The 20,282-nt window shown below is 44.8% G+C and overlaps 3 protein-coding genes and 1 long non-coding RNA gene across 5 annotated transcripts; 1 reads left to right on the top strand and 3 right to left on the bottom strand.

The window, feature by feature from the left end:
• Positions 1–1,518: 1,518 nt before the first annotated feature.
• KRT222 (keratin 222) lies at positions 1,519–8,659 on the bottom strand. Its single transcript, XM_071577092.1, has 6 exons — positions 8,518–8,659; positions 6,258–6,386; positions 5,307–5,527; positions 4,955–5,031; positions 4,674–4,779; positions 1,519–3,338 (listed from the first exon to the last, which is right to left on the bottom strand). The coding sequence occupies exons 1-6, from the start codon at positions 8,611–8,613 to the stop codon at positions 3,125–3,127; spliced, it is 843 nt and encodes a 280-aa protein (XP_071433193.1). The 5' UTR covers positions 8,614–8,659; the 3' UTR covers positions 1,519–3,124.
• LOC139682623 (uncharacterized) lies at positions 8,363–12,331 on the top strand. Its single transcript, XR_011699659.1, has 3 exons — positions 8,363–8,492; positions 10,072–10,114; positions 11,354–12,331. It is a non-coding gene; the product is annotated as an uncharacterized lncRNA (long non-coding RNA).
• On the bottom strand, positions 10,333–14,013 carry LOC139682616 (keratin, type I cytoskeletal 12-like). Its single transcript, XM_071577084.1, has 8 exons — positions 13,312–14,013; positions 12,951–13,033; positions 12,565–12,721; positions 12,135–12,296; positions 11,911–12,036; positions 11,337–11,554; positions 10,990–11,072; positions 10,333–10,780 (listed from the first exon to the last, which is right to left on the bottom strand). The coding sequence occupies exons 1-8, from the start codon at positions 13,993–13,995 to the stop codon at positions 10,683–10,685; spliced, it is 1,611 nt and encodes a 536-aa protein (XP_071433185.1). The 5' UTR covers positions 13,996–14,013; the 3' UTR covers positions 10,333–10,682.
• Positions 14,014–15,702: 1,689 nt separating this feature from the next.
• LOC139682621 (keratin, type I cytoskeletal 20-like) lies at positions 15,703–20,073 on the bottom strand. 2 transcript variants are annotated; one of them, XM_071577090.1, is made up of 8 exons: positions 19,657–20,073; positions 18,808–18,890; positions 18,449–18,605; positions 17,801–17,962; positions 17,596–17,721; positions 17,223–17,443; positions 16,632–16,672; positions 15,703–15,957 (listed from the first exon to the last, which is right to left on the bottom strand). In XM_071577090.1, the coding sequence occupies exons 1-8, from the start codon at positions 20,071–20,073 to the stop codon at positions 15,860–15,862; spliced, it is 1,305 nt and encodes a 434-aa protein (XP_071433191.1). In that variant the 3' UTR covers positions 15,703–15,859. The 2 variants fall into 2 exon arrangements, with proteins under 2 accessions (XP_071433191.1, XP_071433192.1); XM_071577091.1 differs by lacking the exon at positions 16,632–16,672 and adding an exon at positions 16,498–16,524 and having other exon boundaries at positions 15,703–15,950.
• Positions 20,074–20,282: the final 209 nt, after the last annotated feature.

The raw sequence follows: 20,282 nt of genomic DNA, 5'->3' as shown, positions 1-20,282 counted from the left end.
GGACTGGAGAAAGCGAAAAGAAGGAAATCCAAACATGATGATGTGTTGCTGCAAGGTGGGCCCATTTTCTTTTGGTGCCTACACCTGCACTATCCAGTTTGCTTTCATTCTTAAATAAACTCATGAATAAATAAAGAGACAAGAGCTCTGCCCTCATCTGCTCAGACTGTGCTGTCTGTGCTCACAGTGGACATTTGTTGACATGCAGAATAATCTGTGACTTCAACTTGATACTGAAAGAAAGTGAGGATTGAAAAGGTTCCTCAGCCAGCCTCATACACCGCCCTAACCCACCAGCTTCACTGGGGCAGAGTGTTTGTAAAGAAAAGGTGAGAAAATACTTGTTAAGAGGTGAAAAATAACCTGGTTTTCCCCGTGGTTTTGACCAGGTTTCCCCCTGGTTTGATGAATTCATCTCTAGTTTATTAATAGCAGTTTTGTTGATAGTGTAAACTACATTTAATGTTATGTTATAAATTTGCACAGCTTATTGAAATATTTGTTATGGTGTTCATTTACTGAAGCTCAAATTCCATGCTAATAGTTCTGAATAATTACATGTTTTCAAAGCCACCAATGTATTGCCTACTTTGTTTTAGTCTTTTTTTTTTTTTACTGTGCTCTTTGCCTCAATTCCATGTTGTGGTAGTGAAAGGTTTTGCCTGTGTACACTTTTTAATACCCTGTACACTGTATGAGCAGCTTCACTGATTTAATGGAGCTGTTCATCCTGCACTGTGCTCACTGGGGTGGAGGGGGGAGAGGATGTAAAATCTTATTCTTACCCAACTGTTTTAATTACCATCAGTTTCATAAGCTCTGGAACGAGGACAGACATTCATTGGGAAGCAGGTTGAGACAATGAAACTTGTTTTTAGCGTCAGCCCTTTGCAGGTGCTCTTTGGCAGAGGCTCAGCTGGTCTGGATTTAATTAGCAGCACAGAAATGAAGAATTCTCTGCCATAGTATCGAGCTTCAGTGTTGTATTTTTTAATTCAGCTTTAAAATGAGGGTGAGCTGTTACTGTGATTATTAAAGTTTTGATGCCCATGTGACGTTCACGCTGCACTCATGGAAGTTCAAGTGGTTTTATGAACAAAAGAGTGAGTTCCTTTCATATGAAGAGAGGGAAGTTGTGAATAATGCACAGATAGGTCTGGACTGAAAGGGGAGAGAACAGATCAAACCAGGATGCTCACTTGAACCAGGCCTGCAGTAGCAGGAGCTACCAAAGTCAGCATCAAGAAGTCCCACATGAAGGAAATAGCCAGGGTGACTGGATTTACCCTGAAAAAAGAGTAAGTTTTGTAGCAGGAGGACACTCACATGTTATAGCAAAGATTCTGAGGGAATTTGTCTCTTTCTAATTGCAGAGGACATCTTTGAAACACTTGACTACAGCACTACAGATTATCTATCCACAGCTTTTCTTTTGCATTTCTCTGACTCCTTTCCTTTTAATATGTACACATTGACACACACAAAAATATGCACAGGCAAACTCCATTTAAACACCTTTTTATTATTGTAGTACTATCATTTACTTTGGTAAGTTGATATCCCTGTTTAAAGTGCCTTAAAGCAATTAAAACTTAGTTTAAATTCAAGTATTGTAAAATATACAGTCTAAGCACAAAAAAAAGCTGCATAGTGGAAATACTGGAGCAGGCTGATACATTCAGGATGCCAAGTACTCAAGTGGTAACACCACCAGCTCGGGATTCAGGTTAAGGATAATTAGCCAGCTTGGTACAGTACAGACAGGACGGGGCAATATCAAGGCATTGTCCTTACCATGAACAAATGACAGAAGCATAAATTAACTGAAGGAATCTGTAGGGCCAGTTTTGTGCACATGCCATAAGTAATAAGGCAGGTACTGATATCAAAATCAGTCCCTCTGGTGCGTGGGTTTTCTGTACTCAGCCCCTCAATCCAGGAGCTCTGGTGGGAGCTGAGGGGTCCATCCTCTTCAGAATCCTCACAATCATTTTTGTCTTCGTGCAGTCTGGTTTGAGGCTGGTTTGAAGTCTGTCCCATGATGTTCCAGATGGCTTTTCCTCTGTGTGCCAGTGCAAGGTCACCTGCTGGGCTCTGTGTTTGCCCCTGGCTACTCCCAGCAGCACTGGGGGCTTCTTGAGGGGTCTGCTCCAATTGCTCTTTGAATTTTTAGCCCTTGTTTTGCCCGTTAATTTGAAGGAGTAACTGTTGTTTCCTGGTCAAATAGTGACTTGTCACATGTAATAGACCAAGAGCATCCCTAAAGATTTGTCAGAAGAGGAATTTGTTGACATTTTAATGCAGATTGTTGCAATAAACAAAATTAACAGAATGCCAGCATTAAAATGGTTGGTTGACATTTGAACAACAGAGGGTAATTTCACTTGGCCTGGCTAAGAGAGTTCAGTACAGGTGTGTGAGGACACATTAGAGAATGATTGATTGTTCAGGGGAAATTACTCCAAAATCAGTGGAACAACATGGCTAAGATGTTACTGGATTGTAACAACACTTTTAAAAATGGGTGTATAAGGATGAAAGCCAAAGACATTTTTGCTCAGTTGTTGCCTTAAAAAAATGAATTTAAAAATACCAGCCACTTTTAAAAGGAAGTTATTTCTTCATAGTTCCTGTAGTTTTAAGAACACCTTTGTATGTAATTTTTGCTGTTAGAAAGTATTATTTGAAAATATATTTCCAGAAGAATGACAGATGTGATATAAATTATTGCAAGGATTCCCCAGTCATTATATATCTGCAATATTGATTATTTAAGAGAATGAAATATGCATTTCTTATTTCAGAAAGAGAAGACAAGTTCTCCTTTACAAAGGCAGAATATGTCAAACTATAAAGTTCTAGTTTAATTTTTGTAATATTTAGTGAAATTCTACAAAACAACAACAATGAGAAAATGAAAGGGCTGTACCCAGAGTATAAATCCAGTAGAAGTTGGGTGGACTCTGAACTCCCTTGCTGTTTTCCCTTTCTCTCAGAGGACTTGTGTGGTTTTGTTGTATCAATCCAGGTGCCTGGTAAGGTGTGATTGCAGCGGACAGTGGAGTCCATCTCCAGTTTATTTTCGGAGCCCCTTGGAGCTGCTCTCTGGGGGAACTGGCCGAGGTTAAGGTTTGATGGAGGGGATGCTGCAGGATCTCCTCATCACCAGCCTGACTTCAATGTCAGGGAAGGTTTTGTTCTTTGTGTGTAGACACCCCTCCTCTGTGGCTGCCAAGTGCAGGTCAAACCGCAGCGAGACGGACTTTTTCCTTAAGCGAGGGTTGTCCTTAAAGAAAGAACCTTCCCATTCCTTAATGACTTCATCCACTTTTTCTGTCCTGAAACAATAAAGCAGATGTATTTATGATTTTTTAGGCAAAATGAGTTATTTATTTTCAGGACTGCTTTTAAAACAGAGGGAGAAATTGCATAATAAAGTGCCAAGTTATTTTAGGTAGTGCTGAGACACTGGAGGTTTTCTTTTTTTTTCACAGGTTTATTTGCCAGAAAAGCTAAATAAAGGGTGAGGGTTCATTATGGTCTCGTGTTTGTACTTTTAGGTAGACATGGCTACAAAACCACTGCTCCAAACACATCAGGCAATTTGTTTCCAAGGAGAAAGTTTGGAATCCAGGCTCAAAAACTCAGCAAGAAGTCTCAGTGCTGTAGTGGGCAGGACAGAATTCCTGCATCTGAAAGCCTTCAGAACAGGGAGGAGAAACTCTAGCTCAGGTCCAAACCTCAGAATTTAGAGCTGCATTACATTAAAGATAAAAAAGGGCAGGAGAAAAACAGGGAGAATTGAAAAGCCAGTTGATTCAGGAATATTTAGGGACCAAACTCGTGCTGATTTAGCCCTCTGTGTGTGTGTCAGGGTCTGGATGGGGAAACTGGGCGAGGAAACGGCACTGCCTGAGGAGCCCCGTGAAGTTCTGAGTGACTGTGTGTGATCAACAGAGCTCATGTACAAGGACAGGCCTCAGGTGTGGGGTGTGTATGGTGGACCTTGTGATGGCATTAATTTTGAATCCAAATTCCTACATGTTTTCAGCAGCCAATTCCAGTTCAGTGTTAGGGATGTGGTCCACTACAGTGTGTCTAAAGGTAGCCATAAATTAGTCTACAAAAACCCTTAAAGAGCAGCAGAAAAAAATTAAAATGAGACAATCCAATAGTGTTGAAGTAATTTCAGGTGAATAACACATCCCAACAGACTTTCAAATGCCTTCTTGGGAGCCAGGCTCTCCCTCCCCTGTTGGGCAAATGTAGGAGTTTCTAAGGAGCAAGTTAGAGCAGCTGAGCCTGAATTTATGTACATAACTATGCCCCAAAGGGACTTCCCCAATGTGGTCTGGGCTCTTTGCTTTCAGCCTTAGCAAGATGAATTATTCATAATTTCATTCTTAACAGAAATAGAAATTACAAATCAGAAGCACCATCATGGTATTATTTGCTTATGAAGCCAAGGCTAATAAAAAGAACTTTCAAATGTAATATGTTGTTAAGCCCTGCCATTCAGTGCACCTTCAGGAGCTCCCACTGCTGTCCTGGAGCTCCTGGGCTCTATGGATGTGCTGAAACAGGTACCACGTAACGGGAAACTCAAAGCTATGAAAGAGAACCCCCCCCATTGGCTTCCAACTGTTATTTTGTGAAACTCCTGTTTATCTTACTGTACAGTGCCATGAGCTTCAGCACTTTCCTTCATGATATTTCCATCTAGGATTGCTTGTTTTGTCATCAGTTCCACCTTCTTTGGTTTGTGCTTCTTTACACTATCTGTAAGAGAAGATGCAGGTATACTGAGCATGCAGAGGGGCAAGGGCAGGACCTGGAGGTATTTCCCCTCCTGCTGCATTGGAAAAGGTACTTTTGTAATATCCAGGAACTGGTCAGTAGTTATGAACCTCCTTTAGGGCCAAAATCCCCCGTGGGGAAGGTGTGTGGAACTCACCTGCAGGCAGGGTGAAGGTGATCTTGCTGGTGCTGGGCTTTTTGTCATCCTTCTGGGCAGGTATGGAGCAACGGAACCTGCAAAAATCAAAATGATTACAGGCAGCTGATAATACTGAATTCCTTTGATCCCAGTCTGGGTGCAGTGAGTGCTGCTCTGCCATGTGTGTGTCACACTGGGCACCAGGAACTGCAGTCAGGGAAGCTTTGCTGCAGTGATACCATTTTAAGGATTTTATACTTGAATTTTTTAATGGCTGGTTCATGTATTTACCATTCTGATCATTTAAATGAGATGTTCAGAAATGGAAGATGCATTTGAGGTCAAAGCTTTTCCTCTAAGCAGTGAGTACCTGCTCTCTTCCTGCTCCAGCAGACTGCGATACGTCGCTATCTCCTCCTCCAGCTTCATCCTCGTGTTCAGGAGAATTTCGTGCTCTCGAAGCTGTTTCTCAATTCCCCTTCTCACTTCCAGCAGCTCTTTCTCCAAACATTCAATCTCACCTTCTAAGTTTTGTAGTTGCATGTGGTACTGCTGCTCCGTGGCCCGCAGTGAACGTTCCAAACCCTTTTCCTGTGAAATTTAACTAGAATTTTAAGATTTGGAAGATGATGTGTGTAAAGATGTTATACATATACATTAAGAGTTTCTTAAAAAAACTCTGTATTTTTTCATCAGTGCTTATAAGATTATTCATTAAAAACAGGAGTAAATGTTCCAAGGTAATACTTTGGCTGAGAGATTTTGAAGTAAAATCTGTGATAATTTACACCATGATGAAACTGGAGCCCCCTCTTGCACAGAAATCCATTCCCTTGAGTTTACAGGTCTCTGATTTTACCTGTAGAATTAAATGTTGTCCATCTCAGTGCTGTGTGAACACTCTGTGTTCTCCTGGAGCTTTTCTGTAGTGTGGGATTCAGCAAACTGCTGAATATATTTTGTATTTTGTCCTGAATGAATTGATAACTTTGGTCCACACAGTCAATAAAAGTTACAAACCTGCTGTGGATTGGTTAGACAGAATGACCAGGAGCTTGGTGAGGGAGCATCATGCAAATACACGTTTGGCAGGTGTGAAACAGGAGAACACGAGTGTGCTGAGGGGCAGCCCCTGCACCAGAACATGTGCCGGGTCAGTGCCAGTGGGTGAGGGCTCTGTGCAGAGCTGGAGCCCCCAAAGCTCAGTGTTCTGTGCTGGATTTCTGCTGTGTGGCTGTCACAGAAACTAACTGGGATAATTTACATCAAGGGCAACATTTCTTTTTGCCAGGAGATTTCAGGTCTCACTTCTGGCTCTTACCACAGCGTGGAGAGACTCGATTTCGATCTGCATGTGGTGCCACTGCCGTCTGGCCTCGCACAGTTCTGCTCTCGCTGCCTTCAGAGCTTCTGCTTCTTTGTCCATTCTTTTACTTGCACCCTCTTCTACCTGCAGGGGACAGACAAAATGTAACAGTATTTAAAAATGAAAATAAGTGGCCACATAAAAAATATCTAGTTGCAAGTTTTGTTAAGAGTGGTATAAATGTGTGACAGCTCAAAGTAAAGAGTTAATTTTTTTTTGCTGTGTAGAGGGGAAGCCCTTGGCCCACTGTGTTTGATGGGAAGAGGTTGGCCACGTCTCTGTTCCCTGGCATCCTTGTCCTGGAGGAATTCCCAAACAAATTACCCAGTTGTACTGAGAGCTTACTCACCCCTGGAGCAGATGGGTTTAGAGGAATTGCAGGCGGTTCAAGTTTCCAGGTTTGAACAAGGTACTTTGTGTTTTAATGTATTTTTATTTAATTTGTTTTTTTCCCCTTTTATTGTGTTAAAAGTAATTCTTTTAAGCCAGTCCTGAGCACATGTGGGGCCATTTTAGGTTTGGGCTCACCTTTGATTTGGTACTATGTTCCTGCATGTAACTTCCAGAATGATTGTTCGGCTTATGGAAGTTATTTTTCCTTTTTGATTCTGAGTTTCCCTGCAAGTGCTGAAGGTGCCAAAGCCCTTGAAACAGCACCTGCTATTTTGCATATTTTACTGCTTTTTATGCAGGTTCTTATGATGACATCAATTCTAAGAAAAGAGACTCTGTAATCCAGGTCTTATGGACCAAGGAAAAGAAGTTCTTTGTTCCCCCATACATACTGACCTATTGCCATTTTACCAGGCCGCTGTTTTGGTGACAAATCTAGATTTGGCTCACCCACAAGTGACTCCCCAATGTTCTTTGCTTCCCCTTTGTTGCCAGGGGACTGCAGAATTTGTGTGACAGGATCAAAGCAGTGTGCATTGGCTGCTTTGTGCCAGTGCAAAGACAAACTTGGCTTCCCTGTAGGGTGTGCAGCTGCTGTGGGTCTGGCACTGCTGTGGGTCTGGCACTGCCGTGTGTGTGGCACTGCTGTGGGTCTGGCACTGCCGTGGGTCTGGCACTGCTGTGTGTGGCACTGCCGTGGGTCTGGCACTGCCGTGTGTGTGGCACTGCCGTGGGTCTGGCACTGCCGTGGGTCTGGCACTGCCGTGTGTGTGGCACTGCCGTGGGTCTGGCACTGCCGTGTGTGTGGCACTGCCGTGGGTCTGGCACTGCCGTGGGTCTGGCACTGCCGTGTGTGTGGCACTGCCGTGGGTCTGGCACTGCCGTGGGTCTGGCACTGCCGTGGGTCTGGCACTGCCGTGTGTGTGGCACTGCCGTGGGTCTGGCACTGCCGTGTGTGTGGCACTGCCGTGGGTCTGGCACTGCTGTGGGTCTGGCACTGCCGTGGGTCTGGCACTGCTGTGGGTCTGGCACTGCTGTGTGTGGCACTGCCGTGTGTGTGGCATTGCCGTGTGTGTGGCACTGCCGTGGGTCTGGCACTGCCGTGGGTCTGGCACTGCTGTGGGGCAGCCAGGCTGCAGCAGATCTGGCCTGTCCTCAGCACAGACCTCCAGCATTCCTGCAACACCTGAGTACAAGGTGACAGAACACCTGATTCCCCCTGAATTTCTTTACATTTGATGGCCCAGAATTGTTCTGCCATTTGATTTTCATTGGGTCAGGGCTGTTTGATTACAAATCCCCAAGAGCAGCACTGTGTGTTGGTGACAGTCAGCTGAACTGTATGACAGAACAACTGATATTTGCTGGAGAGCAGAACACAGTTTTACTGTGAGCCACAGAAAACAGTTCCTGCAAAGGTACAGTTTTCTTTACTAGAGGTGCTAAAAATGGCAAAGCTTGCTGTATATAAATGGATTGTCTTCAGGATTCTCTTTTCCTCTGGGAAACTACGTGGTGCTGGAGGTTACCATGTTACATCCTATGTCATCATCCCTTAAATCCCAGCAATAGCCCTGCTGCAGGGACAGAAACACAGCCCGACCAATTACACAGCATTCATTCCTTGTGAATCCACACCCTAAACAAAACCTACTTCCGAAGCTTCTAGTTCGCACCTTACTGCGGTAAAACCCAAATCCCTTCCCCGAAAATCTGCTGCATTGAAAGGAATTCCTGTACCTCATAGAGGCTGCGGGAGGAACTGTACGGCCAGGGAACGGCTCCGTACCCTGCAAGGTGTGTGGCTGTGGGGAGGCATTACCTGCGTCCTTGCTGAGCTGACGGTCTTTATCTGATTGCGGGTGATGTGCGAGTCATACTTTGCCCTGCTCTCTCGGCGGAGCCGGGCCGGCTCCATCCTCCTGCTCCTGCTCCTGCTCCCGCTCCCATCCCATCCTCCCCGGCTCGGCAGCGACGCGGCCGCGGGGCCGTTAAAGCGGCAGCGGCGCATTTCGGGAGCGCGGCGGGGTCAGAGCCTGCCAGCCCGACCTGGCCCGGGGGAAGCTGAAAGGACATGGCACTGCAACTGCGGGTCCTGAACCAGGGGCCGAAATGAGTATGGCAGTGTCTGTCTTGATGTTTTTGGTGCGCTGAAACTGGGGGTTTATAACCTCGGAAATGGGAGGGGAGGAGATACAAAGCAAAGGGCAAAATTGCAGCTGCCCACCATGAGGTGCACTGGCAAGAGGGGCAGGGAAGGGCAGGGAAGGGCAGGGCATCCCCGCAGCACAGCTGGATTGCTGGCAGTGCTGCTGGCAGGGGCCTCCACCACTGTGAGGGTTGGCACAGAATTTCTGTCTCTGAAGGTATTTGGGATTCAGCGAGATGGAGCCTGAGGTGTCTCACCTGACCCAGTGCTGAGGACTGTCCCGTTTCAGGAAGAGCTGAGCTCCTGGACAGCCTGGCACCCAGCACTGGGGGGGGCTTTATAGGCAGGAACCCCCAGGGAGGGAGAGGAGCCAGCACTGGTGAGCAGGGCTGGTGTGTGCCATGGTGAGGGCTTTGACTGCTCTTCTGCAGAGGGCAAAGCTCTGGTGAATGAACACTCCAGACACCTCAGTGCTGTCAGAAAAAGGGGCTGGGCTGTCTTTGAAGGTGTTTCAGTACCTGAGCCAGGTGTTGGTGTGTTCAGTTGGTGTGTGGGGTTCTTACCCATTTCCCGACAGCTCCCCAGCAGGTCCAGCACAGGTTGTCTGCTGTGCTGTGTTTTCTACAGGTGATTCTTTATTTCCTGGCTCACTGGAGCACTGTATGATCCCAGTGATCTTGTCTGCTAATAACAGCTCTTACCTATTCCAGTTATTTCAGTACTGCACAATACCAGATAAGCAGTAAAAATTTTCAGATTTCAATAAAAAAATAAATGTATCCGACAGAATGCATTTTAGGCTCTAAATAAGAATATACATCAGTGAAATGATAAAACAGGCCATAAACTTTTCCAAGACACTCATCGTTTTAGAAGTCAAAGTATTGTACAATTAAAAGTCTCTTGGTGTGCATGAGGCTTCCCTGTTCTTGGCTCTGTCTGCTGGCATGTCTGAAAGGATCCTGTGTTTGGATTTTATTTTCCATAGCTGGCTGTCTTCCAGCTGACCTGGACTGAGATGGGAAGGTTTTGTTGTCCACACTCTTTTCTACAAGGGTCTAAATTATCTCATTCTCTGTAGTTCTAAAGCCAAAATATTGGCTGTGTTGTCACTGATGGGATGAGAACAGTCACATAAGAAAACCATTAGGAATCCAACCATCAAACAGAAGACATGGTACTTAGGACAGTATTAACTAAAGCTTTCTTTTTCCATCCTTTTTTCAGGTGTAAAGGGAACACCTGGCTATGAGATCCCTGAAGGCTAAAGGTAGGCAGGTGTAAGCAATTGTGTCTTGCATTGGATTTATAGAAGTCTGAATTCTAGCTGCTTTCAATGTTCATATTTTATTGTTGAATTTCAGTTTATAGTTCAGACACTGTTTGTGATGCAGGTAACAGTGATGTGGTTGCAGACTCTTGGGACTCAGTGGGGCTCGTGGAGAATGAAGGGACACTGATGCCTTAAAGCTTGTTGAGTCCTTTTTATTAGTCAAGAAAATTGGAAAATGAGGTTAGAACAGCAAAATTATTTTATCTATTGATTACTAAAAGATTATAAAAAAGCAGACCTGATTAGAAGTGTAATCTGTATTTTAGTTATTGAGCACAGAACTGATGATATATTTGAAGAACACCATGGAAATCATACAGGTAATGCCAATGGAGTGAAGCAGGAAATACATTGCATGACTGCTGGGAATGGAAGTGCCGACTGTGTTTGATGTAAGAGAATCTTAGTACAAAGCCAAACTTTTTATTGCTTCATACAAAGGATTAAAATTATTTATCCATTTTGGCCTGGAGTGAATGGATCCTTTGCCACATCAGATTGTGCCTCATATTTTCTCTTCAACTTCCTTAACATGGGATGCAACAACTTTTCCATCTACCACTTCTTCGACAATTGTCTTGATCTTTCTAGTTTTGCTTGGATCTAAGCATAAACAAAACAAAAAGTCTTTATCAGCTTGTTAAAAAAGATAAACCCAAGCAGGGCATACATTGACCAGATACCTCCTTTTCCTTTCAAATTGGCTTCTGGTTATAATGAGCTGTATGATTTAGTTAAACAAGATAACATGTATTATTTTATTTATAAGAATAACTTTAGAAACAAAACTTTATCAATCAAGTTCTACCTACCCTGAGAAGAATCCAGTGATTGTGTTTGAGATTTGGACCCTGTCAGGGATGAGCTTTCAAATGTAACTGCCTGTCCTGCGCCCCTGGAAGTGAATCAGAGACAGGTGTGATTGCAGGATATTCAGTAGGATCAGGATGAGTTCCCTTTTCATGGTGGCAACTGAGAAATTATTTAAATACTGAGCAGAACAGGTCACTCTGCTTGGCCAGAGTTATTTCAGACCACTGGGTGTGCCTTACTGTCCTTTGGAGAAAGCTCTGCTTGTTTTCATCTCTTTTTTTTTCCTGGAAAGGATTTTGCTACACAAAACACGCAGGGAGATATTTTGTGTCAATCAGGTCCTTACACGAATTCTCCATCCAGCAGGCGCCGGTAGGTCTCAATCTCCATTTCCAGGCGAGTCTTGATGTCCAGGAGCTGTTGGTACTCGGCGTTCTGGCGCTCCATGTCAGCCCTGACCTGGAAGAGTTGGCTCTCCAGGTTCCCGATCTGCAGCTGGATTTGCGACAGCTGAGCGCAGTAACCGCCTTCTGTCTCTGCCAGAGTGTCTTCCAGGGATTTTTTCTGTGTAAGGATATTGAATAATCTCTGATTAAGTAACAAACTCAAAACCAACTGAAATAGTTTAAGGGAGTGAGTACAGCCTCATTACTTAGATGGTTTTGTTTTCTTCTTGAAATACCAGTGTGAAAACTGGCCCTTGCTGCTTCCCTGAACATGAACATAAAAGCTCATCTACTTTGTGACATGTTCCTTGCAGTTCAGTTGGATATGTAACTGCTATTTATGAACTAAAAGAATGTAGGATTTACTAGAAAATAAATGCAAATCTTAAATCCTGTGGACTAGTATAAGATCTAACAAGACTTTTGAAGCTGCTGAATTGCCCCTGAGCAGCCAGCAGCTTCCCTGGAACGTACCATGGCGAGCTGGGACTGCAGCTCTATTTCCAGGCTCTGCAGAGTCCGTTTTAAATCCGTGATCTCGCTCTTTCCTGACTGGAGCTGCTCAGTATTGGTGGAGATTTCCCTTTTCAGCTCCCCACTCTGAAATGACAGGTAAGAATAGGGTGTAATTTTACTGTTCCAAGCACTGAACTAATTTTTGCTTCCATTTTGCTGAGTTTGCTCTCTCTGGTTGTTACCTTTTCATTGAACCACGCCTCGGCCTCTTTACGGTTTTGCTCAGCAATGACTTCGTACTGTCCCCTCATGTCATTCAGGAGCTTGGTCAGGTCAGTCCCTGGAGCAGCATCCATTTCCACGCTGACTTGGCCCAATTCACTGCTTTGGATACCCTGAAGCTCCTGCAGGGATTGAAAATAAGGAAAGGTTCTGTTAATAAAAGGCAAAGTAGTTCTACCAAAAATACATGTAAAGAAATATGTGTGATACAAATTCTGTTTCAACAAGAATCTCCTGTGCATATTGCTTGCAATCTTTTACTTGGTAAAAAGTAACAGCAAATAAAACAAATAATGAAACTCGGGAAGTCCCACTGGCTTAAATAGGGGAATAATTTGGTGTTTCACAATTCCATCCGCCTTGTTATGAATTCACAAAGGAAAAAAGTACCTCTTCATGATTCTTCTTGAGATAAGCCAGTTCCTCATTCAGGCTTTCAATCTGCATCTCCAGGTCCGCCCTGGTCAGGGTCAGCTCGTCCAGGACTCTGCGCAGGCCGTTGATATCGGCCTCCACACTCTGCCGAAGAGCCACTTCATTCTCATATCTGTGCACAAGGAAGTAAATATTGTTTTTCACATGGCTAATGAGGTCAAATGAAAACTATTAATGTGCTTTATTCTAGCTTTTAATATGAAATCTTAATACACATAATTCTTGTAATGTTGCTTAATAATTATATTACATGTGTTCTACAAGGAAAGAGATTTTTAATGAAGAAGAACATTTTCCTTAAAATATTAGTAAGAGTTTTTGTAGTATTAAGATTTCCTTACTTCAGCCTGAAGTCATCAGCAGCCAGTCTGGCATTATCGACCTGCAGAATGATCCTTGCATTGTCAATGGTGGCATTGATGATCTGGAATACAAACACTGATCAGAGGATCATTTTACAGCCCAAAGGCTTGACAGCTTTGTAATGACAAGAGTTTGTAGAATCTGATTCCATCACTGCCTTCTCTTTATTCAGATTAGACAAGTCACTCTGTGTGGCACAGCTACAGAATTGCTTTAGTGTACAGGAAAAACTCAGCATGTGTCACAGTGCAAGGTGACAGAGGTCACTGCAAGGGTCGGCTCTGCAGGATAAATGTGCTCTTGGTTTCTGAGAGGAATTTCGTACTTTGGATGACGTACCTTGTTTCGAAGATCTTCAATGAGAGGGTAGAATTTACTGTAGTCGTTCCCAGATCCAGGGGTGCCAGTGCCAGGGCCACTTTTCTCGTACCACTCACGGATTTTGCGCTCCAGCTCAGTGTTGGAATCCTCCAGAGATCTCACCTTGTCCAGATACGCGGCCAGACGGTCATTGAGGTTCTGCATAGTTTCTTTTTTTGAGCCAGAAAGAAGGCCACCATCCCCAGGACCGGCAGGGCCAAACCCACCTCCATACCCAGGCCCTGAGCCACCTCCAAAGCCACTTCCAAACCCAGCACCTGAACTGCTGACAAAACCACTTCCCAAACCTCCCCCAAAAGCACTGCCTAAGCCACTTCCATAGCTACCACCCCCTAAACCACCACCTAAACCACCACCTAAACCACCACCTAAACCACCCCCAAAGCCTCCACCAAAGCCACTGCTTAAGCTGCTCCCAAAGCCTGTGCCAGAGCTGCTCCCAAAGCCCCCACCGAAGCCAGAGCCTGAACCCAGCAGAGAAGCAGCACCGAAACCTCCCCCAGACCCTCCACCAAACCCAAGCCCACTGCCACCAAAGCCCCCTCCACCACTAGAACTGGACATCCTCAGAGATGCCCCGGGAAGTCCACTCCGGGAGGAGAACTGCCGGGACCCGCTGCTGGTGCGCACGGAGAGGGCCATGGCGCTGGAGGAGCCGGCTCTGCTCCACGTGGGGCACAGCAGGGAGCAGGGCAGAGCAGGAGCAGGGGCAGCCTTATAAAGGGATGGCAGGGGGTGTTTCACAAGGAGTCCCACCTCCTGGGGAGAGCCTCCATCCTCTCCCTGCTGTTCGGAGGGGATGTCAGTTTAGTGTGTCCTGACCAACCTAAATGATATGTGCCAACCGAAATTGCCAACGGGCGTGGAAACCTGGTGCCCTCCAGGTATTTGTATGAGGGGAAATGGGTGGAGTGGAGCTGAGACATCACGGTGATGTTCTGCCATGTGCAACGGAGTACAAAAAGTGCTTTTTGCATTTAAATCCCTCCTCAATAATCGTTTTGGCATTGCCTATTCGGTGCTTCCTGGCTTTGGGGCTGTTAGTGCAGGAGTTTGCTTCAGTCAGCAGAGCAATCCCTTTGATCCCTGCTTCCCACTGTGCACGGCAGGAATGTCTTTCTTTTCATAATGCTCTTCTGGCAGGAGCCTTTGCCAGATTAGCGCTCCTGGGTGCTTGATAGGAAGTAAAAAAGTGACCATCAGGTGTCCACAGGCATGTGGGCATTCAAGAGCTGCAGGGTGATTAATAGGAAAACATACTGGATTATACCCAAGAGGATTTGGAACAGGGTTTTCTGCCCTAACCCTTTTATCCTTGAAATTCCTCTGTGTGATATGCATATAGTCTGTAGCATATAGCATGTAACACTTTGTACTTGGGAGCTGAAAACTGACCATTGTTTCTGGTAAATAGTTTGCTGTTATCTCAAAATAAGAAATCTGATTTCTGTATTTTGTGCTTTTGATAATACAAATCTAAAGATCAAATGTAGCGCTTCTGGGAGCAGGTTTGGGCATGGGAGCCCTTCCAAACCAGTGTATTTTTCTTTTGAAGTTATTTTGGCAAATGGAAAATTGTTTTTACTTTGTCCTAGCTTAATTAATTCATTGGATTTGTCAACTGAAATGAGTTAATTTTTGATTTCTCTGCACCCAGGGGCAAGGCTGCTTTTGGGGCAGAAAGGAGTGGAAGATCAAAGGTGCAGGTAAAGCACTTCTGTGGAAATGAGCTGATAGCCTGGTCTCAGTGACTCGGGGCAGTGAGAGCAGAGGATTAGTTCTTTGGCAGCTGTTTATGTTCAGTCAATGACACCAGACAGGTGAGGTTTCAAAGGGAAGAGCTTTTTGTGTTTATGTTCTCAAGGGGAAAATGTAAACTCCTGGGACTGAGGATCCAGGTGTGGCACAGGGGCCTCCCTGGGGGATAGGGAACATTATTGGCACAGGAAGGTTTGACAGAAGTGGGGGTTGTTGCAAATAGATTCTTCTTGATGAAATATCTTGTTGTAGTCCCTGGTACATAATCATTCACAGAGAGTGAAAAATATTAAATAGGCTACTTCAATTTATTTATTCACATTAATTTATTATGAAAAGCAAATTGACTCTTCTTATTTATTTGACAATCAGGGTTTAGTGAAGCTGCAGTGTGAGTGGGAGGTCATGTTCAGAAAAGGTGTGCTGAATGGTTGTTTTAATGGACTTTTAAAATGTAATACTTCCATTTCTATCTGTCTTGGAAGAAATTACACATTTATATCAGGCTGATTGGATATTTTAAATCAAGGTACTTTGTCACCCAAAGTCTTGTATGTTGTAACTTATTGATTTTTATTACAACTCCCCCACAACAACAGCAACAACAACAAAATTATTTGAGATTTAATTGTTTGATATTTTTCAACCCTGCTGGGGTTTGGGGAGAATTAGATTGGATTCTTTATAAATATTTTAGTTTTGGCATCAGCTCCAGGAAGCTCAGAGGTCTCTCCTCTGCTGGTGCCATTTACATCTTCTCTTCGATCTCTTCGACCTGAGAGGAGACAATCTTGCCATCAACCACTTCCTCAACTATTGTCTTGATCTTCTTTGTTTTACTTATTTCTGTTAAGGAAATGAAAAAGAGAACTAATTAAATGCAATGTTCATTGAAGAGTCATGTTGCTGCAGTACTGGTGGCCAATAAGAAAGTAGTGAAAAACATCTTCAATCCACAGGTACCTGAGGTCAGTTTTGGGGAGTGCAGGATGTGGTTTCTCTTCCTTTGGACATTCAGTATGTTGTCCATAGACTACAGTGGACACTGAGTTCAATAACTCTCTATCCCTCCTGATAGTTTTGCTTCAGTTTAGCACAGACCTGTAGACCTAAAACCTTGGAATAGTCTTACAGCAAAATGGATATTTTGGCAATTAACCTGGATATGTTATTTGGGAGCCTCAGTCTCCATGTGCAGTCAGTGCTGAGAGGCAGGTGCTGCTGCAGTTCTCCAGAGGGCAATTCACTAATTGTCTTGTTCTCTTGGCTCTGAGAGGAGTCATAGAATCATGGAATGGGTGAGGTGACTGTGGTTTCACATTGGGCACCTGAATTATATACATAAACCCAGGCTTTGTATAGTCCCTGTAGGGTAACTATTCATACATTTGATTGCTTTCTTGGTGTGAGATTCTACTGGCTGATTATTTGCTCTGAAGCTGTTGTTTTATATCAGGCTGTTTCATTCCATAACATTTCATCAGGCAGCTGTCAAAGCAGAAGGAAGTTGGTGGACATACCTTTTTCATGCTCTAACGTTGATACTTCCAGTTCTAAATGCCTGTTCAAATAATAAAATAGAAAATATAAATATATGGCACCTAATGTATGGAAGAAACATCCTTGTACAGTTCCCATGTGTTTGATCAGGACAAGTAATGCCCTTTCATCAAGACATTAAAATGAGTTCTCTCTGTTAAAGTAAAACTTGCTAAGCATAAGCTGTAGGTGCTATTAATCTGCAGACTCTGTAATTCCAGGGCTTCAGCTCATGCCCAGTCTAGTTCCTGAGCCAGAACAACTGAACAGGCAGGATTTGAGGGGAAAATCCACTCTCTGCTTGCCCCCCATGGACAAGTTGATCCCAAACTGAATTACTGATGTTCCTGGTGTGTGAATGTGCCTGGTTACCCAGTTCACAGAGAACCAGTCTGTAGGCTGGGAGAGCACCCCTCAAAATTCACAGCAGCTTCAGCAACCCAGCTGGAACTGCAGCCTGCTGTGGTGCTGTGGCTGAGACCTGGGTAATGGACCCTCCCCAGCCTAACCCAGCTGGAGAGCGGCAGAGTCCCAGGGAACCCCAAGGGACACGCAGGGCCGGGTGTGCTCACCCGCTCTCCTCGCCCTCCAGCAGCCGCCGGTACGTGGCGATCTCCATCTCCAGGCGAGTCTTGATGTCCAGCAGGATGCTGTACTCGTGGTTCTGGGCCTCCATGTCGGCTCGGATCTGCCTCAGCTGAGCCGACAGCGTGGCGATGCTTCCCTGGATCTGGGCGAGCTGGGAGTTGTACCGCGCCTCCGTCTCAGCCACTGAGCCTTCCAGGGTCTGTCTCTGCAGCCCACGGGAACAAGAAAGGCGTTTTACTCAGAGCATACATTTTTGTGTTAAGGTCACCTTTTGATTGCAAAGCCCCTCATTTCTATGTTTATCCTTGTAACTGGCTGCTATCTGCATTCCTTATTTCAATGCTCTTTGTTATTTACCATGTTCAGCTGGGACTGTAATTCCAGCTCCAGGCTCTGGAAGATCTGTCTCCGTTCCGTGATCTCTTTCCTTTGGACCTGGAGCTGTTCAATGTTGATGGCAACCACCTTGTTCAGTTCTGCTGTCTGGAATGAGGAATGGAGGGACTGTGAACTGCACAGGCATGACTGAGGTTCCTGCTGATGTTTAAGCAGTTGACCTTACCTGCTTTTCAAAATGTTCCTTGGCTTCTTGGCGGTTCTTTTCTGCCATTTCTTCATACTGCTTTCTCATGTTTTCCATAACAGCTACCAGGTCAGTGCCGGGAGCAGCATCCATGTCCACGTTCACGGAGCCGCTCACCTCCTTGCGCAGGCGGCTGCAGTCCTGTGTGAGGGGACTGTGTCAGCACCAGCTGCAGGGAGCTCTCACTGCCCAGCACTGGAACCAGACTCAAAAGCTACACACAGAGCAGTAATCCTTAACTAGCACCTCAGGACAAGACAACTTAATGCCTTGTAAATACTGTTTAGTGCACATGATGTTAGAACACTTTACCTATTTTGTAGCAATAAATGCTGTATCATAGGTGAATATTTTATAAAAAGATGATTTCTTCAGGAATGGATCTATGGAATGAGGGTAGAATTCATGGCTCCCATTTGTGTACTTCATGGTGTAGCAAGTCCTAATTTGTAAATTGTTATTTGAGAAGACCTTTACTCCTTCATTGCTGGAATGGAGGAGTGTTCAGCCTTTGATCCCTCACAGCCTGGATGTCCCTTAGTGCCACACACAGTTATGCTGCTTCCAGGAGCTGTTTATGTTTGCCACTTCAAAGCCCTCTCCCTGGCAGTGCCCAGCTGCTCTCACCTCCTCATGGTTCTTCTTAAGGAAGATGAGTTCCTCGTTGACACTCTCGATCTGGGCCTCCAGGTCGGCTTTGATCAGGGTCAGGTCGTCGCGGACGCGGAGCAGCCCTGCAGTGTCGCTCTCCGCGCTCTTCTTGAGCAGGTGCTCGTTCTCAAACCTGTGCAATAACATGTCTTTTGTCATCATTGCAATGCAACAGGTTGGTGTAAATGTTGGAATTGGTAACTACCACAGTCGTGAAATTTGCATTAAACTTTAAGTTGGAAAATGTTCCCTTCTCAGGACTGATACCAGTACCTGGAAACTTTCCTAAGTAAGAGGAGCAGGAAAGAGAGTTGATATAAAATCATGGAACTTACTTCAGTCTAAAGTCATCAGCAGCCAGCTTGGCATTGTCAATCTGCAGGGCAAGCCTGGCATTTTCCAGCTGAGCAGCAGCAATCTAAAGGGAATGGTGAGCAAGCAGTGAAACTTTGCACAGAAATGCACTCTTGATCCTTTCCTGGGAGTGAGTGCTGCTGGTGGGCTTCTTCCCACTTGGGCTGTCTGTCAGTCAGCTGGGTCTAAGCTAAGTTCCCACTGAAGAGCATGAAAGGAGTTAGGGATCTCCAAAAGGCAAATTGTCCTGTCTTACAATAAGTGTAATCAAATACTTGGGATGAACTGCTCTCTGAAGGGTTCTGCTTTTAAAGACTGGGAAATAGAACTAGAACGAAATAAGAGGAGAAAGATTGAAGGATGTTCTGGAAACATGATTTGACAAACCTCTCAGCTGATTGCTGAGAATATTTAATAGTTTCCAATGGTAATTTACTATTTTAAGTAGTGATCTATTATTTTTTTCTGAGCATTTGCGCTTCTTTTCTAAAAAAACCACTTTGAAATAGACAGTTGCTAAACTATATTTAAATATGTAGATTACCATCAGTACTTTCTCTAATTAAAATCACCTAAGGCAAATCTCATAGAAGTAGTTAATTTTGAGTCAAAGGTTTGTCATGTATAAGATTACTCACATCTACAGGCATATATCTGATATTACAGATGATGTAAAATCTGTCACTAGTTTGTTGTTCATCAAAATTAAGCATTTATTTTTCTTAGCTGAGACAACTGCAGATTTGAAAAGTACATTTTCTACAATAGATTATTCTCCGTCTACCCAGTAACTGCAATTCCTATATTTGTAGAGGGCTCTGATCTCTTACTTTACTTCGGAGTTCTTCAATGGTTTTGAAGTAGGAGCTGTAGTCCTGCCCTGTGCTTATGGTGTTCTTCTCATACCACTCCTTGATCTGCATCTCGATCCGGGAGTTTGCCTTCTCCAGCGCGCGCACCCTCTCCAGGTACGCGGCCAAGCGGTCGTTGAGGTTCTGCATGGTGGATTTCTCGTTGCCAGCGAGCAGCACGTCGCTGCCAGTGATGCTGAGCTGGAGGCTGCCCCCTTGGCTGTAGCTGCTGCTGGTGGATATGCGGGTGCCGTAGCCCCCGGCGCCCCCGTAGACACTGGGGGCCTGGATCTTGTGGAAGGACATTTTCCTGGGGGCGAACCCACTGACGCTGGGTGCAGAGGGTTGGAGGTGGGTGCTCACAGCCCGCTGGATGCTGTGGGTGGAAAATGCCATTGTGCTCTTTGTCTGCTGGAGGGAAGCAGGTAAATCAACACGGATGGAGATGGGCAGTGAGGAGCTGAGTGCGTGCTGTGCACCTTTATACCAGGTCCAGGAGGAAGCAGTGGCTGTAACCCCACCCCTGTTGACACAGAATGTCCCTGGTGTCAGCACAAAGAGCAGACAGGATATTGCCCCCCCTCCCCATCGTGTAAAGGGGTTCT

This window comes from Pithys albifrons, chromosome 25, assembly GCF_047495875.1.
Source record: "Pithys albifrons albifrons isolate INPA30051 chromosome 25, PitAlb_v1, whole genome shotgun sequence".
In the NCBI taxonomy this organism is placed as follows: domain Eukaryota; kingdom Metazoa; phylum Chordata; class Aves; order Passeriformes; family Thamnophilidae; genus Pithys; species Pithys albifrons.
Note: the sequence above shows the minus strand (reverse complement) of the source record. Positions and strands in the feature narration are given on the sequence as shown.

Bases quoted from the DNA above. Each gene is read 5' to 3' on its own strand.
- KRT222 (XM_071577092.1), bottom strand. From the start codon at position 8,613: ATGGAGCCGGCCCGGCTCCGCCGAGAGAGCAGGGCAAAGTATGACTCG. The intron at 6,387-8,517 runs GTAATGCCTCCC...TGTCCCCTGCAG, and splicing joins TCAGCTCAGCAAGGACGCAG to GTAGAAGAGGGTGCAAGTAA. The intron at 4,780-4,954 runs GTGAGTTCCACA...CTTCTCTTACAG, and splicing joins CACCTTCACCCTGCCTGCAG to ATAGTGTAAAGAAGCACAAA.
- LOC139682616 (XM_071577084.1), bottom strand. From the start codon at position 13,995: ATGGCCCTCTCCGTGCGCACCAGCAGCGGGTCCCGGCAGTTCTCCTCC. The intron at 13,034-13,311 runs GTACGTCATCCA...TTTGTATTCCAG, and splicing joins TTGAAGATCTTCGAAACAAG to ATCATCAATGCCACCATTGA. The intron at 10,781-10,989 runs GTAGGTAGAACT...GTTTATGCTTAG, and splicing joins ATCACTGGATTCTTCTCAGG to ATCCAAGCAAAACTAGAAAG.
- LOC139682621 (XM_071577090.1), bottom strand. From the start codon at position 20,073: ATGGCATTTTCCACCCACAGCATCCAGCGGGCTGTGAGCACCCACCTC. The intron at 18,606-18,807 runs GTAAGTTCCATG...GTTATTGCACAG, and splicing joins GCTGATGACTTTAGACTGAA to GTTTGAGAACGAGCACCTGC. The intron at 16,673-17,222 runs GTGAGCACACCC...TTATTTGAACAG, and splicing joins CTGGAGGGCGAGGAGAGCGG to GCATTTAGAACTGGAAGTAT.